We start from the raw sequence: 18,999 nt of genomic DNA, 5'->3' as shown, positions 1-18,999 counted from the left end.
TAACTGCAAATCTACCAGCTTCACTGTAAGTTAGGAAGCATCTCCTTACAGAGGTTTTTAGCTGAGAAGCCCAGCCTTACTAGCAGGGCACTTTTTACCATCACCTGAAGGACACCAATATTCAGAAACAGATCTAGAGTACGTCAAAAAATCCTGCTAGTTAAGTTAATGTAGTTATGAACTAGTCTCACATGCATACACAGCTAATGCAGAGGAAGCAGCTATGGAATGTTGTCTGCACAGTGAGTGGGACTAGGGTGCAGAAGCTTTAAGTTGGAGTCAAGTTACTTACCCGATGTCATCACGGTAGACTCGAGAGATTAGAACCTCTCCTTTGTGATTATAAATGAACAAGCCTCCGATCATGATGGAACCTTAGTCTTCTCTTTCCATATTGCATAAGACCTGAGAAGACAGAGGGAGCATTAGGCTTTTTGTATGGCAATAAGTGGTGTAATTGTACAGCATTAGACTTTTCACAGCACTAAATTCTATCAGCTGGGAGATTAGCACAAATGACCCATGTATGTAGAGTCAGAATCACTGTAAAAGGTGAGAATGAGAGTTCTGACAGGTTTGTATTAAGGTTCTAAATCCCTACATGAGGTTATAGGCTTGAATACACTATCACCTTAAAGATTCTACCAATTAGAGCCAGGTGGAAACTTTACACAAGCACTGATGTGGCTTCTCAACTTGTCAGTTTACCAGGCTATGAGCGAAGCCCCAATTATTCAGGAAAGCGAACACTGATCTGTCACCCTGAAACCACAAGCTTTGTGGCTCAGTCACTCTGGACCTGTGCGTATGCCCTTGCTGGCAGTGCCATGGCAATAAGCAATCTTGAACTGCTGTTCTACAAAGTTCAAAAGGGCATTGGGACAGGATTCTTACATCCTGAGATCTAAAAAGTTTGAGGTGGTTAAAAAAACGTGTTTTATCTGGGAACTTCCAGAGTACTTTACTTACTCATGATTTTTACCCCAAGCAGAACTTCTCCCTGACCCCCAGTGCAGTGATAGCCAACTATAGAGTTTATTCATTCTGAAGTTTACTTATGGGTGCACATTTTGTAACTTGAGTAAGCTAAGCCTAACAGATGAACTTCCTAGTTAAGGTATTAATGGCACAGAATGACCTGTATGGTTCACGTCAGCAGCAAGGAGCTTTATGATACTACTTGGTATTGCATGAAATTTTGGTGAAGCTCTGAGGATTTTGCCTCTTACAATCATATTATGCTTGAAGCTCCAGATGTAGGAACTGCATAAACAGTGGGTATTCAAGCTAAATAGCTTGAGTTGACAATTTAAGCTGTTCTTTTTAAATAAGAAAGTGTTGCCCAAGGGTTTCAAAGGAACCTCAGAAGTGTGACCACCAAGTGTAAGGCAGCAGTATCTGTCCATTTGCAGAAACAGCCACAGCCTGAAACAATAACTCAGACCTGATCTACACTTAAATTAGAACACTCTAGGGAGGTCATTCAGGGCTGTGAAACATTGTTCCCTGAGTGCTGTAATTAGCTCAACCTAACTGTAGGTGTGGCTAGGTCAATAGAAGACTTCTGTAGACCTAGCTACCACCTCACAAATGGATTAACTATATCAATGGAAAAATCCCTTCCATTGATGTACGAAGCGTCTACACTACAGCGGCTGCAGCGGGGTAGCAGTGCTGAGATAGTGTAGACATGTGTAGGCCTGAGAAGGATATATTGCAGCATTTGCCTCAACTAGGTGTTTACCCTTAAGTGTAATGAAAGAATATTTATTCTGAAGTCTGATGAAACCTTGACCAACACTGGCTAATTTACTGCTGATCAATTTAGCCAGAGCAAGCTAGTTATAAAGCATAGCAAGGTAGCAAATTGCTAACCATGGTTGCTGGAATGAAGAGGAGTGCCACACCCCCACCTTTTCACTCAAATTTAGAGTGATTTCTGCACCTTCTTAAAGGGAGAGTTAGAAATTCCCTCCCCCCCCCCCCCCCCCAACGTAGTAATTCATAGATTCCGAGGCCAGAAGGGACCACTGTGATCATCTGGTTTGACTTCCTGTGTAAACAGGCCATAAAATTTCCCACCCAAAAGCATCTCTTAAAAAAAAAATAAAATAAAATAAAATCCAGTCTTGTTTTAAAAATTGCATTGATGGAGAATCCAACACGATCCTTGTAAGTTGTTCCAGTGATTAATTACTCTGTTAAAAAATTATACCTTGGAGTCTAAATTTGCCTAGCATTGATTTCCAGCCAGTGGATCGTGTTGTATCTTTCCCTGCTATGCTGAAAATATTTGTTCCCCATGTAAGTACTTGACTGATCAAAGTCACCCCTTAACCTTCTTTGTTAAGATAAATAGATTCAAGGAGCTCAATCACTATAAATCATGTTTTCTAATCCTTGAATTATTCTCATGGTTCTTCGCGGACACCTTTCCAATTTATCAACATCCTTCTTGCATTGTTGACACCAGAATTGAATATTAGACACAATATTCCAGCAGCTGTCACACCAATACCAAATACTGAGGTAAAAATCTACTCCTACTTGATTCCCATTTATGCAGGGGAGGATTGCATGAACCCTTTTGCCCACAATGTTGCACTGTAGCTCGTGGTTAGCTGTTCATCCACCACAGCCAAGTTTTCTCCCCCACAGTCACTGTTTGCCAGGATAGAGTCCCCATCCTGTACGTATGGCCTACATTCTTTATTCCTAAAGATTTATGTTTAGCCTGCTAAAATACATTGTTTGCACACTGCTTACAAAGTGATCCAGATCACTGTGTATTACTGTATCATTCTGTCACCTTTATCGGTGATATTTGTGTGTTTTCTTCCAGGTCATTGGTAAAAACATTAAATAGTACAAGACCAAAACCCGATCCCTAAAGGGCCCACCCCAATAAAAATACAAGCCAACCACCTACTTGATGATTCCCTCTTCACAGTTATATTCTGAGCTCTATGATCCAGCTTTTATGACATTTAATCTGTCATGTTAATTTTATATTCTAGGGTGGTTGTTTTTTTAAAATCAAAATGTGTGGTACCAAGTCAAAGCACCTTATAGAATTCTAAGTATTACATCACACTATTAGTTCTATAAGAAAAGATGAAGTTATTTCAGCAAGATATGTTTTCTATAAATCTATACTGATTGGCTTTAATTCTTGAACTAAGATCAACAGCCTCCTAGATGCCACAAACAAAACCCAGCTCCTATACCATCAAAGGTGCCAAGAGTCCCAACTTCCGGAACTGCCAGCGGCTGTATGCCCACTGTGACTGTTTTGGGATACAGTTACATGTACTACAATGTTACAATGTACTACTGATCTTTTTATTTTTTATTTTTAAAAGTTTAAGTCAGCACAGGAATTTAGCTTAATAGCAGTTACACTAAGGGTATGTGTTCACTACCAACGTTAAAGCGCTGCCGTAGCTGTGTAGTTGCGGCTCCAGCACTGGGAGAGAGCTCCCCAACAGTGTAAAAAGGGGGAGTAGCTCCCAGAGCTGGTTCACTGTCTACACTGGCACTTTACAGCGCTGTAACTTTCTCGTTCAGGGACGTGAAAAACACATCCCTGAGCGCTGCAAAGTGCCAGTGTAGACAAGCCCTTAGACACCTCCCAGTAGAGATACTCATATCCCTCCACTTCAGCAGAATTCAGGGCCCATGCCTGCCTGAAGCTACAGGCAAGTGCTGAGCCCAATATAATATCTAGTATTTCTAGAGAGGAAAAGTATTTCATTGTATTCATGGAGTCTCAAAGCAATTATTTTATTAGAGTTTGTTCAGCTTGACTCAGATCTCTCTCATTTCAGGCAGAGTCCACAGATAAGGAAAATGTCACTCTGAATTGACTTGTAATGGTTTACTGCAGAAAAGCCCACTGCCACACAGCAGTATAAGTACTGCATTATGCTGTGCTGTTTTATAAGGAATGGTCTGTTTTCCTATGTCTGGACAAAACCTAAAGTGCATTCTGAGCGTTATAATAGTATGTTGACTAAGTATACTGAATAGGTACAGAAATCCAATTACCCATACCTATGGCTCTTCAATCACATTAGTAAACCAATTCACAACCTAATGAAGTGTCCAAAAATGCAAAGACAACATTACTAAAGCTTCATAAGAAACACCATTGATCTAACCCAGTATGCCCAATCTAGTCTAGTATCCTGTCTTCCAATAGTGGTCAATGCCAGACACTTCAAAGAGAAGGAACAGAGCAGGGCAATTATCCAGTGATCCATCCCCAGCCATCCAGTCCCAACATCTGGCAGTAAGAGGCTCAGGGACACCCAGAACATGAGGTTGCATCCTGACCATTTTGACTAATAGGTCCATCAATGGCTATCCTTCATGAACTTTAGTTCTTTTCTGAACCCCTTTACAGTTTTGGCTTTCACAACATCCCCCCGCAATGAATTCCACAGGTTGACTTTGCATTGTGTGAAGTACTTCCTTTTATTTGTATTAAACCTGCTGTCTATCAATTTAATTTGTTCTTGTGTTACATGAAAGGATAAATAATCCTCTTATTCACTTTCTCCACACCATTCATTATTTTAGAGATCTTTATCATGTCCCTCCCCATAGTCATCTCTTTTCCAAGTTGAACAGTCCCAGTCTTTTTAATATATCATATGGAAGCTGTTCCATACCCCTAATCATTTTTGTTGCTCTTCTCTGTACCTTTTCCAATTCTAATATATTTTTTGAGACGGGTCAACCAAGACTGCACACAGTATTTGAGATGTGGGTGTACCACAGATTTATAATGTGGCATTATGATATTTACAGTCTTTTTATATATCCCTTTCCGAATGGTTCCTAACAGTTAGCTTTTTTGACAGCTGCTGTAGATTGAGTGGATGTTTTCAGAGAACTATCTGCAATGAGTCCAAGATCTCGATCTTCAGTGGTAACAGCTAATTTAGACCCCCATCATTTTGTAAGGATAGTTGGGACTATTTTTTCCCCATGTGCATTAATTTGCATTTATCAACACTGAATTTCATTTGCTATTTTGTTGCCCAGTCACCCAGTTTTGTGAGATCCCTTTGTAACTCTTTGCACTCTGCTTTGGACTTAATACTAAATCACTCAGAATAGTTATCTGCAAATTTTGTCACTTCATTTTTTACCTCTTTTTCCAGTTCATTTATAAACATGTTGAATAGCACTAGTCCCAGTACAGATCCCTGGGGGTCCCAGCTATTTACCTCTCTCCATTGTGAAAACCGACCATTTATTCCTACTCTTTGCTTCTAGACTTTTAACGAGTTACTGATCTACGAGAAGACCTTCCCTCTTATTCCATGACTGCTCCAAGTCATGGCATCTTGGATACCACTAAGCCAAGACTGGATTAACACTAGGTCTATACAGATACTATACCACCAAAACGTATATTGAAGAGGAATGCAACTTTTTATACAGCCAAAAACCTCTGTGTAGAGGCAATTATACTGGAGTAAGAGTGCTGGCCTAGCTTATTTGCTCAGAAACAGGTATAAAGATGATATACTGGCAAAAGCACTTTTGCTGCTATAAACTGCATCTATGGGTAAACTCTTTCTAGTATCGGCTAGACTTAAGACTACCACTGGAAACCCAGATGCTAATTACAAATGTCATCAGCTTTTACCAACTACATTGATCTCTAATAAAAAGAGCTACTCTACAGCACCTCACAAGGAACTACATGCTTCTCCATCACCACACACCAGAAACAATGCAATCTAAGATCCCAGACAGATTTGATGCCATCAGGAAAACTAGAAGTGGTGTAGAACTGCGCTTCTGTATTGTAAGTGCCTACAAAGCCAAACTTACATACTGCAGAGTTTTACCACCTACACTAATGACACAATAAGTTAAAAAGATGTCTAGCTGCAAGCCATGGCCTTCTTCATCCTTTTCAAAGCCTCCACTTTGCACTCAAAGTACAATAGTGCAGAGAATGGAAGTTCAGCAAGGAGAGAGTTACGTAACTTTGATGACCCTAGATTCTACTCTGCACTTGTTCGTGACACTTCAAGTTTCCAAACTATTTGTTCTCTGAGAAAAGTGATCAAAGGTTTTTCCCTCCACAGAACAGCCAAGATCAGCTATTTGCCAGTGAATCCTCATGTGTGCTTACTGGCCTCACAGCCACTAAGAGGTTGCCAGACTGAAGACAGCTTTTATCTATGACAGACAGCTGCTTTAATACAGATCCAGTTTCTGCAATGCAATTGTTTGCCCTCTTCACTCAATTAGCTCCTTCAAGTCATAGTATCTATTCTAACAGCTGCTCTTGTGGCTTAGTCCAGAGAGTCGTACAGCAAAGATGATAGCAGACAGGACCCTCACAAGCAGTCACAAGAATGTCAATACGCAAGTATTTCACAGCTCTACACTTGGTTAACCAATGGCCACATGCTGTTCTTCCCACCCATCCCAAATAAGTAAAGGATAGCAAGAAGCAACAAATGGAAGGAGATACTGAACTATATGTACGTGGTGTTCCCAGAACACACCAAGAAAAGAAGCTGAACTATTTTGTCCCCTGCTTACCTCAAGGGGATCAGGAACAGAGGGGTCTAGAGATGACAAGTACAACTGGAAGCATGACAAGACTTCCACGGAGAGAGATTTTAAAAAATAAATAAATAAATAAAAATCAAGCCAAAAGTGGAAGAACATATAAGATAGCAAATGGTACTGAGTCATGTATTATCTATGCTCAAAGTAATATTCAAATTCAAAAAGCCAACACATTTTAAAAAAGAGGAAAACATTTACTCAATGCAGTTTTAGCCTAGGGAACTAACTGCTACACGGTCGCAAGCAGGAGAAAAGTTGGGCAGATTTCTAGAAAGATTAGGTATTCTTATGGGGTAAAAGACATTATGACTTGGAATAAAATGTAAAACATCATGCTCAAAGGCATTCGCTATTAAGACATTTTCCCTGTGGACATACTATTCTTATATACTTTTCTACTTGAGTTAGTTACATATCCTGAAGCATCAAGTGACAGAGGTTTTTGGACTTAGTGGGTTAGTCTGATCTGGTATGGAAGTTACTTGTTTTTAAATCCATGCCTTTATAAGCTAGCAGAGTTCTGATAGTGATACAGTGATAATACTTAGTACATCACATATTCAAAGTACGTACAAACAAGCTTCAGCTGCCAAGCAGCAAGGTGGTATGATCCGAAAACAGGATGAGTGGCTCAAGGCCACATTAAGTCAGAAAAGACAGGATGCTTACAATTCCTGTGCCACGTCCACTAGCTCATGATCTCTCTAATTTGGCTATTAACAGAATACCTATTCTGCCCATTACTGTCTCAATGGGCAGCTACAGTACCATCAGTAGGCTACATGAAACATGCTTTGAAATACAGCCTTTGGAAGTCACAGTATCCATAGGCCTGATATCTTTAGCAAGGTAACAGCACCCTGCCTACTGGGATGTAGGGCCTATAAATTATACCAGTGGTTTTCAAACCTTTTTTCTGGCGACCTAGTTGAAGAAAATTGTTGATGCCCGTGACACAATGGAGCTGGGGATGAGGGGCGGGGGGGGGGGGGGAGGGGGAGGGAGGGAGGGTGGGTGTGTCTCACGGCTGGGAAGGGGAATAGGGTGCAGGCAACGGGGGGTCTGGAGTGCAGTAAGGGGCTCTGGGTTTGGGACAGAGCTCAGGGCTTGGTCAGGGGATTGAGGTGCGGGCTTTACCTCAGGTGGCTCCTGGTCAGCAGCACAGCAGGGATGCTAAGGCATGCTTCCTGCCTGTCCTGGCACCGCAGACCACACTGTGCCCTGGAAGCAGCCAGCAGCAGGTCCAGCTCCTAGGCCGAGGTTCTCTTGCCCACAGGCACACCCCCACCCCAAGCTCCCATTGGCCAGTTCCTGACCAATGGAAGTGCAAAGCTGGTGCTCAGGGTGGGGGCAATGTGTAGAGCCCTGTGGCCCCCTGCCTAGGAGCTGGGCCTGCTGCTGGCCGCTTCTGGAGCACAGCACAGTGTCAGAACAGGTAGGAACTAGCCTGCCTTAGCCAGGCAGCACCGTCAACAGGACTTTTAGTGGCCGGGTCAGTGGTGGTGAGACCTGCAGTTTGAAAACCACTGAACTATGCTGTTCAGAAGATTAACATTTTTCGTTAGCATTGGGATACTTCTACATTAGTACTGCTGGATAGCCATGGTCAAGTTACAAAGTTTATGTTCACTGTTATTCATACTTGTGGCTCAACTGCACAACTTCAGAACATGAAGTCAAGTGTTTGAATACACTAGGATAAACCTTTTGCAACATGCTGGCAAGATTAGTCCAATTGCTATTAATTTGGCTAGTGCTGCTTGTTATCCACTTCATGTACTTTTACTGTTACTTAATATGCAATCAAGACAAGAGTATGTTGTGTTTTACAGTAGAGACTTTGAACGTAGAGCAGACAAAGCAAAGTTTCTCCATCATATTAAAAACACTGATTCAGTGGACTACAGAGACATTCCTAGATGCTTATGTAATTTGCATGAAGGTAGATCACATAAAACAAACAGCTCTCTCCACAGCTCATGTCAGAAGTCTCTCCTCATCCTGCCTTCAACAAGTTTCCTAGAAAGAACATTCCAGCCTTAAAAATAATCTCCCTTTCAGGAATTCAATATGATTTAAGATTAGACTATTTTTAGCTTGCCAAAGGAAAAACACCTGTTTTGATGAGCATCAGGACCCGACACAATGTAGCTAGGGCCCTACCAAATTCAGGGTCCACTTTGGTCAATCTCATGCTCACTGGATTTTAAAAATTGTAAATTTAATGATTTCAGATATTTAAATCTGAAATTTCACGGTGTTGTAATTGTAGGGGTCCTGACTCAAAAAAGGAGTTGTGGGGAGGTCTCAAGGTTATTGTAGGGAGGTTGTGGTACTGCAACCCTTACTTCTGCACTGCTGCTGGCAGCGGTGCTGTCTTCAGAGCTGGGCAGCCAGAGAGTGGGAGCTGGGAGCTCAGTTCTGAAGGCAGAGCCGCTGCCAGCAGCAGCGCAGAAGGAAGGATGGCATGGTTTTGCCACCCTTACTTCTGTGCTGCTCCTTCAGAGCTGGGCCCTCGGTCAGCAGCTGCAGCCCTTCGGCCACCCAGCTCTGAAGGCAAAGCAGAAGTAAGGGTGGCAATACTGTGATTCCCCTCCCCCACCCCCCAATAATCTTATGACCACTCACCCACCCCGCAATCCCATTTTGGGTCAGGACCCTCAGTTTGAGAAACACTGGTCTCCCATGTGAAATCTGTATAGTATAGGGTTAGGGTAGAAGCACACAAAAGACCAGATTCCACAGTCCATGACGTGTTTTTCAAGGCCTTGAATTCAGTAGGGCGTTAAACATAACAAACAACACACAATACAAGGGTTCTTGATATGAAACGCAAATCACACCCTCCCAGAAGACTGCTGAAGTCTAACCAACAGCCATTCATGTAGTTTTCTGACCAACACCTTCATTTGTCTGAAATATTCACATTGATGGCCTTAGGTTCTCACTTGTCTTTGTACAGTGAAACACTCCATTTGGTTAGTAAGAAACCTAGATACTTATTAGCTTGTCATCTTAGTCAAAACGTCAACAGCCTTCACTACACTAGAGAAACTAGGACCCATAATCCCACACCAGTGCAGCTCTACTGGTGGCAGAAATGGTGAAGGCTGTAGCACAGACAGTATTTAGGCAGTTCTTCCACCATGTTATCCAAACACCACACAAAGCTGTTTGGTGGATTATAGATCTTAGTTTTCCTATCTATGATCCCTATATAGCCCCATTACTACTAGGTCAGAGTGCCATGCAATCTTTAGTGTATTTAACCTCACAACATCCCTGCAAGGTAGGGAAGCATTATTTCCATATTACAGAAGAGGAACCAAGAAAGAGACTACTGTGGCTTGCTCAAGTTCAGGAAGTCTGTGGCATAGCAGGGAAATGAACCCAGATCTCCTGTGTCAAAGGTCAGTGCCTTAACTACTGGACAATCCTGCTTAGAACCATGGGATGTGTCTGCACAAAAGAGCTTAAAAGCTTTCATGCCTTTTGTCATAAGTAAATAAGTGGGCTGTAAAGCACAAACAGCATGTAGTGGTTAAAAAACGCAGGCAACAGTTTAGATAACTGAAACATTGCTATATTTTGTGACTCATAGCTGTTGGAATCAGGAGGCCCCCATAATAAAAATCCAAAATGGAGTTGAAGCAAGCTGCTATGCACAAAGCAGAATGACTCAGTCAGAATGAGCAATCCTGTTACTGGGAAACAATCAGCCTTGAGCGACTAATGTTCTGTTCTTCTCTTTACACTTTCAGGCTTTTCAAGGTAGCTTGGCCTATGCAGGCCCTACACTTCCTCAGATTTAGCACCCAAGAGAGGTACAAGATTAATGGCTCAGCTCTTGAGCTTTAACAACCTACAATACAAGTTATTTATCCTGAAGAAACTTGAAGCAAAGGCTAGCTAGGCTTTATGCTCCATCAGAAGCAGATTAAGGAGATCTTTAACCTGAAGAAAAAGAGCTGTGAAAATGCAGTTCCAGTCTGCTACTGTGAATGCAGTTACCACTGTTGTGTGTGACAAGCCTGAACCTAGAGCTGCGTGTTCTGTAAAGATGTTACAATCCTCGCCTCCCCCCACCGCCCAGCTACAGTACAGATGTGTTTATTCTAGTCTCCAACAGGTACTGTGACAATAGGCTCGGTCTGAAGGAATACTTAGGCCTGGGTCTATACCTGAAATTTAGATTGACCTAGCTATGTCACTCAGAGGCGTGAAAAAATTCACTCACACACACACACTCACTCAAGCCCCATAGTCAAGCCTATCTGACCCCCGATTTAGACATGGCTAGGATGATAGAAGAATTCTTCCATCAACCTATCCACCGATGCTCAGAGAGGTGGATTACCTACATCAACAGAAGAACTGCTTCTGTTGATGTGGGAAGCACTTATGCTATGAGCACTATAACAGCATAACTGCATCACTGCCACAATAGCGTTCACAGCGTAAACATAGCCTTACTCTGTTAAATCACATGAGTTTTGAGGGTCAGTCACATGTCAGTTCCTGTATAGCAGTGCTCAACAGGAACTAGATCCTTCTCAAATCTTCAGACCCAACACATGGCTAGAGACTTACCATCCCTTACAGTTAACAGCAAGTTACTTGGCAGAGATACTCCAACTAATCCCTCTACAATTCAATACAACTACACCCAACAGTGAACATAGCTGAATGGATCCAGAAAAGTGCTGGAATTCAAAGGTGGGGAACACAATGGAATGTTCTTAGTCCATCATATCTACTTATAGATTAAGTCAAGGCCAGAAAGGCTCATTAGACTAGATTTAAATTCTCTTGTCTGTGTTAAACAGGAAATTAATCTGTATTAAGCCTAATGCTTTAGTCAGTCTCAAGTTAACTTCCAGTAAAGCATTCATTCTAGATTTGATGCCATCAGGAGGGGGGAAAATCCACCACTTACTTTGGTGATTTATTAACTGTTGCAACACTCTTACTGAAATTTTCCTAGTGATCACTGCCAGCTCCAGTGGGGGAGGGATGGGGTGTACCTCAGCTTTGTATTACTGTTTTAGCTTTTCAGTTTAGCCACTTTCCATGGTCTGGAAGGGCACAAGGCCCCACTGGGCAAACTTAACTCTGCGTTTAAATGTCCTTGTTTTTGAAAAGTGATCTCAGTATATCCTATGCTCCCCTGCCTCCTCCCACTTCTCCTGGCTCCTTCTTGCCCATTACCCCTGCCAAAGACTGTACTGGTGTGTTTTAGCCCCTTCACAATCTTGTCATTCGTCTCTACTTTCCCAGCACAGCCTGCTTCTTCCCCAGATCTGAGCCTAATATATTGGGGAAAGGCTCTACACAAACATCTGCAGCAAAGGTGGATCAGAGAGGTGTGAAATGATCCCCTTCACTTCATTGAGATGTCTGACCACAACACCCAATGGAGAAGACTACAGACCAACAATAGCTCAGAGGTGTGAACTGCTTCACTTGTCTCAGTAGGTGTTCACGTCCCCTCACTGAGGCATTAGTACCCCAGCTAACACATGGAGGAAGGAGAAGGGCTAAGACCGCCAGATTTCCAACTCACATGGGGGTTCCTACCCTTCCCAGGGCTACAGATCACCATTTGTCCTATTCCCCTCCACCCCCACCCACCCACTGTGAAACACATCCCCCTCTAGCCCACAATCAGCAGCCTAAGACAGGTCTGAGAGTGTCATTTCCACACCACCAGCCAGCCAGGCCAGGCCAAAGGGATCAGGGAGGGAAAATGTGGTGCTGACAGGCACTCCTAACTCCCCGCAACCCACTTGCAGCTTCATACCCTACTCCTCCCCCCAACTTCCCCATCCTGAGGGCACCCCACCACACACACACCCCTCTTATAGCAGACTGAAAATGAAGACACCACCATTCATTACACTAAATCCCCCCATTTCTCTAGGAAGAAACTAGCAGCTTTCAACTCACACTCAATTCCAGGCTCTAAACCAGTGGTTCTCAACCCACAGGCTGCTTGGCAGCCTAATCAGCACACAGCTGCAACCCACTAGACATCCTCAGGGCCATACAGATAGTATTGTGTGGATGCAGCCTAACCCAGATAGCTGCATATGCAGCCCACAATGGTACATAGGTTGGGAACCACCCCTCTAAACCCTAATCTCAGCAGTTTCTTGCCATCACCTGAGTAAGAGGAAACATATCTGCAGAAGCTACAAGTTCAAAACTTGCCAGAAGATGTGTTTCTCCTCTTTCTAGGAGGAAAAAAAACACACAAGTGTCATTAAGGCTGTTATCGTACCCTAGTATTATGGAAACTACCATGGACTTTCCTAAAGCAAGCACATGCCAATACACATTTCTGTCATAAAGCTAATGGGCTAACTTGTATTCTCACTGGCTGACTTCAGAGAACTCCTCTCCTCAGGGAAGCTGTGTAAAACATCTCTGCTAAAATTCTGAGCCCAGCCTCCTGCCATGAAAAACTGACGTACAGGATAGCCAAGCTTCTCTGTGCTGCACCCTCACTACACCTTTGAAATTGTAGTCTTAAAGCAAGTCTGTAAGCAGGACAGGAATTCTATTCTATTCAGATCCTATATGGTCCTCATCACCATAACAAAGGTACAGCTATCACCACCCAGCATAACCAGAAACCCCAAAGTAGTTCTATTAGCAGCATTAGCAGAGAAAGGTTGAAGTCTTTGCATATTTCCAGTCGTGCTATACCTATCTTTGAGGAAGACATTATGGGCTTCCAGCCATGGACACACGTGCTAGTCCTTACTATTAAGATGTCCCTCCACCAAAGGAGAAGGATAGCAGGTAGCAGCAGTTTGTCAAAGCAAATGGGCTCTTGTCTGATGTAGGTCAGCGCTTTTCAAACGAGGGTACGCGTACCTGTAGGGGTACATGAGTTCTACATCGGTGGTACGAGAGAAAAATCCTGCAATGGCAAATACCACATTTTATTGAGTAAGACTTGGAAATCTAATCATAGGTATATTATGACCGTATCTCAGATAGGGGTTTGCAGTAAATTACATTATTTGGAAAGGGATATGCTAAAAGTTTGAAAACCACTGTTGTAGGTGATCAGAGCAGCATTTGAAGCATAGTTTATCTGGCTGCCTTACCCAACAGCTGCCAGAAAGGAAAAGGTCAAGACTTGGTAGATGAATGCAATACCCACCAAGTCACTCCAGTGATGTGCAACAGCCCCTTTGTAAAACAAGTTGGTAGTTTCAGTCCACTTCCTAGTAGCCAATAAGAAGTTTGGCTGGATGAGGAATGCGGCACTCTGGTGGGAGCCCATGGTATTGGAAAAGCTTGCACTGCCCTTACCCTGGCTGTACCTACTCCAGCTAAGAGGAGCTCAGTCTCCATGGCTCCCAAGCCAGTACCCTTCCCCAGCACAAATTGCACATGGATGAAAATGCATGAAAGCTGAAGAGTAACTATTTCCTCGGTATGTATGATACTTACACAGCACTGCTTTTCACCAGCCATCACCTAATCTGGTCTGCTGTTCACTGCCCAAACCATTTTGTGTATATTTAGTAGCCTACTAAATTGGTTTGAGCTGTGATTTTCAAGTAATGAGTGAGGTTCCTGAATATTAATAAGCTTTATCTGACTAAGCAGCCCAAGACCCAGCAACATCTAGAGGAGGACAGCCCTAGGAAGAATCCAAGAAAACGTTCCCTCTGAGTAGCAATATATCTACAGGAATGAGTCACAAGCAACGCCCAACTGCCACTGATGCAGGAATTCAGAATTGCATAAAGCATTACATGGTAAAGTAGATTGCTCTTGAAGCCCAGTACAAGTGTGACAGTGGCTGAAAGAGGAAGAGGATTAATTCACAGATTTGAGTTAAGCAAAATGAGGTTGCTTAGTAAGCCAATTACTTTCTGGTTAGAGTTGGTATTATCAGATCAGACAATGCCACCCTACAGGCCATAAAGCAGCTGACAAACTAATACTCGAGCCCCCAAACTTTCCTGGCAAGTACCTAATGTGGCCCTCTAAGCAGTTCATGAGCTGCACTTGGTTTATGGTGAGGGAACAGACAGCAGCTGCCCTTACAAATACGGATGCCTAAACCCAGCAAGAGATTGTTTCAGGGCCTCCTCTTACTACAGAAACTAACTCTTGTATCAGAGGCCCAGTCTGAGGCCTGAAGCCTGAACCAAAGTACTTCCAGGCAGTGTTATGCAAAGCTGGGCTGTGAGCCAGAGGCAGGTCCCACTCACAGAAGTTGGCAAGAAAAGGTTGTTAGAAGCACATGCACACACACAAGTGCTAATGAGAGGAACTTGGGCCAAGACGGCATCAGAACACTCCACAGACATAACAAGAAACAGGCAGGTGCATCTTAAAGACAGGGTCAAAAGGACAACATGGATAGATTCGTTTGAACTACGATGAGTAATCTGTCCTGCAACTGTATAAAAGTAGGTCCGGGAGCGCACATCTTTGTCCAGTCTAGGGGGCAGTGGAGTGTCCCGCCACTGACTGAGCTGTGTCCATTGCCAGGGAGCACAAATTCGTAGTATGCCCTGTAGAGTCTACAGGGAAAACTATTACTGTGCTTCGTTCAACAATAAACCTGGCTCGGGTTCCTTCATACCTTACTAGAGTCTGTGGTTTTTGCGGGTTCTCTCGGGGTCTGCTGTGTTAGCTATCTGCACAGAGCTGGGGCAGCACACAGAGGGAACACGCACGCAGCTTATCGAAAAAGAGCAGAGCACCACACCAGTAGCTACTGACAACAGTTTCAGGACAAAGGTGACCACCACTGGAGTTTCAGGGACAATACCCTGGTTTTAAGTCCAGCCCAATAAGTCCTCAGAGCAGGCAGGAGGGAAAGAGTACTGGGATTTCTCTCTCACTTGAGGGTGCCATGTTTCATATAATCAGCCTGTGGACAGAGGATGTCCGTTTGAAGCACTACTTCCAGAGATAAAGAGCTTTCTGCTTCTCTCTGTTCTAGACTGCTGCCTGGAGATGTGGGAAAATAGATTCTCAATATCCTACCCCTCTTTAGCCTCCAATTTTGATGTTTTCTCCCTCCACTGCTGCTCATAAGTTTTCCAACCACCAGTGTTAAGTGAACAGTTGAGTTTCACTGCTGCTTTTAGGGTTCTCAGTAACAGTCAAGTCTTTCATTTCTCACTGCTGTTGCTTGACAAAGCTCTGAGAAGCAGAAAGAGGTACTAACATCTCATGAAAATGAGTTAGATTCCATCCCCCTTGGAAGATTAAAAGCTAGAAAATTAGTTTTAGGGTTTAAGTGAAAGCTTAGACTTCAGAAAACTGATGGTTTTGGCCCCCCGACTCACCAGGGAAAGTGTCCTATTGCCATTGCTAAGTGAACAAGCATATTTTGAGCCCTGGGTCCCAGCATGCGTTTAGATTAATTGCTCTCCTGCTGGGATCAAGATGAAATGCTGCTTGCTGGGACCTATAGTCTCTGTTGGTCACCTGTCTGTATTAAAGAGAAAGGATGCTGCAGGCTGTACAGTACAAGTCTTTCTGATGCATTTAGCACCCTGAACTATTCTTTGTTCATCCTTAGTCTAAGAGAGAAGAGATGTTTTTTCATTCCAACACCAACTCACCACATTTCCAGTCATTTACTTCTCAACAACTCATGCTGCAAGACATCCATAACCCCAGGGGTCCATTATCTTTTATAACAGAGAAATTCTAAATGTGCCATTCTGAGCATCCCTGGTCAGAGAGGTTTCCTGATCTTTTTCAACGGAGATCTCCCCAACCACCCTGAAAGAAAACTTTGACAAACTGTGGCTCCAAAAAATGACAACACTGAGGTACTAGTTACCAGTAATGGAACCCTTACAACACAAGAGAAGCAATGCTGCCTTCTACCAAAGCAACATACACAAAAAATTAGAGAAAGGGCAGTTTGGTAGCATCACACCAGATGAGAGACCAGACTGCTAACAAAGCTTGCAGGGACAAGTAATGTTGCTCCTGCTAATTGATCAGAATGGCATCAGCTCTACTTCTTAAGGAGTCCAAGTAAACCTTCTCTAATAAGAGGCTGTGGCTTAGTCTACATTTTAAACTTATATCGGCACAGTTATATCAGTCAAGAGTGTGCAAAATCCACCCACCCCATCAATACAGCTATGCCAACAAACCCCCCAGAGTAGATGCATCTAGGCTAACAGAAGAGTGCTTCTTTCTGATAGCTAATGTCATTTGGGGAGGTGGCATTCCTACACAAGCAAAAAAAACTTCTACTGGTGCATGCTACATTAGGGGCCTATGCCAGCATAGCTATGCCAACACAGACTCTTCAGTGTAAACACAGCCTGTAACTACACAGAATGTGCGCTCAATAAGAAGGGCCCCTAATATCCCAGACTTTTGGAATACACAAAGCATTCAGGTTTCCCTACCTGAAAAGGTTCCAAGTTCTGATTTTGGGCAGCCGAAGGGTAAAGTTTGACAGCAGTCTATGGTGCAGAGGAGATAAGAGCGGTGATCAAAAAGCCTACAGCTTAAAATAGGAAAGAGATCAGAGAAGATTAGCTTCCAAGTGGGGAGAGAAGCCAACTACATTGCCTGATAAATAGACACTGGGTTTCCTGCAATTGTACAGAATTCAAAAGCCCAGAGAAAGGAAATGGGAATGCAGTGGACGAGCTGTGTGAAAAGGCCCCATTTTCAACCTCAGAACACCACTTTACAGTTACCAGAGCTACATAATGCCTCAGCCCAGTAGGCTTTACAGAAAGAAGCTGCAATCCATGAGCCAACTAATTCACGCTTACATCAATAACGCAGATAATTTTGGGGAAGGGATACTCCTGATCCGCCTATGAGGCCTTTGCTCACTTTAACCGGTCATGTTAGATTACACCACACCACCTTCAAGAAAGCTCTACATATCCTGATTTAATTCCCATTTCACTCAAGGACCTTCAGCTGCATAACTGATGCTAAGATGACTCATAACAGTTTTGTTGCCATGACAGGTGTTTCCAATGAATCACCAATAGCCAACTGGTACCACACAGAAACAGTGCTTTAGCATTTGAAGAGGGGTGTCAAATATCCTCATCACTAGGTGAGAGCAGAGTCTATGTGCATTCTGGAGAACAGACTACAGATATTAGCATTTAGCTCTCAATATCTTTGACTCACCACTATACAGTTCTGAGGGGGGAGCACCACAGCTGTTTAACAGCTGCCCAGCAACTCTCCCTACACAAGAAAGAAACAATTCTATCCAACAGGAACTGCAGGAGATTTTTAGGGAGCCAGACTAGAATTTACACAGGATGCACAAGATAATAGCCCAATTACAAAAGGAAAAGTGGCCTGCAAAGCATAGCAAAGGGTCAGAAGATTACAGTAACCACAGGACCTTGGTTGTATCCTTCCCTTGAGCATAATGCCTCTTACCATACTCAGTATCAGAGCAGAGCAATGGGTTGTACGCTGACATAGGAGAAGAGCCACCCACACCAGTTCCTGCAGTACTCGTTTTCTTCTTGGGAGTCTCCCACCAAGTACTGGTTAGCGCAACATTTGTTAGTCCAAGCACAAGGCATTTGTAGCTACAAGCCAAACTCCCACCCGCCCCAAGCCAAGGATAGAAAGATGCTTTTCCTCACAGCTTCTCCCAGGTCAGGGGTGAGCCAAGCAAGGAGCCATCAGACTTCCTGCTCTAAAGCAGTGGGTTAGGAAAAATGATGAAACAAGAAACCCAGATACAGGGTCTCCCCCTCACACCCCCTTCCCAAATACCGAGTCTATTTCCCCCCGCCCATACATCGCCTTGCACAAGCCTGCGGAGATACAGGGTCTATTCCCCCCGACCAGAATACAAGTCCTCCCTCGTACCCACCCTCCCAGGCATAGGGTCTATGTCGTCGTCCCCCGGAAAAATACAGGGTATTCCCCCCACCCCAGATAGGGACGGGGTCTATTCCCCCCACTCTCTCCCCCCATGGTGCCGCCCTCCCAGTTATCGGGGGGGGGGAGCTGTAGGGACCGAGCCCAGCCCATGCCAAGCCGGCGCCCGCCACAGGACACCCAGGAAGGGGGGAGCTCGCTGAGCCGGCCCCCAGGGCAGCACCTCGCTTCCAGGCAGGGCAGGCTGTGACCCACGCCCCGAGGGCTCCAGAGAGGGGAGCCTACCCCACCCGGACGGGACGGGACGGGAGATCGCCCCCTATCCCGGCCCACAGGGCCCCTTAGATGAGGCACCCGCCCAGACAACTGGCCCCCACCCAGGGCAGCCCGGGGCAAGGGAGGGCCCCGCCGCGCCCCAGCAGCCACTGCCCGGCCTCACCTGCCAGTGCTGCCTCAGCTCGCTCTCGCGCCCTCTCTCCGCCCAGTCCCCAAAATGGCGGCTACTCGCCCGCCCTAAAGCGCCCCCCC

At 44.2% G+C, this 18,999-nt stretch overlaps 1 protein-coding gene across 8 annotated transcripts in view; it reads right to left on the bottom strand.

Annotated features, from left to right (window-relative positions):
- Positions 1-18,999, bottom strand: part of AP2M1 (adaptor related protein complex 2 subunit mu 1) — a 42,609-nt gene extending 23,610 nt beyond the window's left edge. Inside the window, exons 1-3 of one of the 8 annotated variants that reach the window (XM_077827291.1) lie at positions 18,911-18,945; positions 13,309-13,525; positions 293-405 (exon numbers count right to left, since the gene is read on the bottom strand). In XM_077827291.1, the coding sequence (XP_077683417.1) occupies positions 293-366 (74 nt within the window). In that variant the 5' untranslated portion in view covers positions 367-405; positions 13,309-13,525; positions 18,911-18,945. Of the gene's footprint in view, positions 1-292; positions 406-7,737; positions 7,757-13,308; positions 13,532-17,009; positions 17,111-18,018; positions 18,042-18,910 lie in introns of those variants that run through there. The other 7 variants (XM_077827289.1, XM_077827290.1, XM_077827292.1 and 4 more) reach the window with 7 other exon arrangements.

Source organism: Eretmochelys imbricata, chromosome 9, assembly GCF_965152235.1.
Source record: "Eretmochelys imbricata isolate rEreImb1 chromosome 9, rEreImb1.hap1, whole genome shotgun sequence".
Classification (NCBI taxonomy): Eukaryota; Metazoa; Chordata; order Testudines; family Cheloniidae; genus Eretmochelys; species Eretmochelys imbricata.
This window is presented reverse-complemented; position numbering and strand designations above follow the sequence as displayed.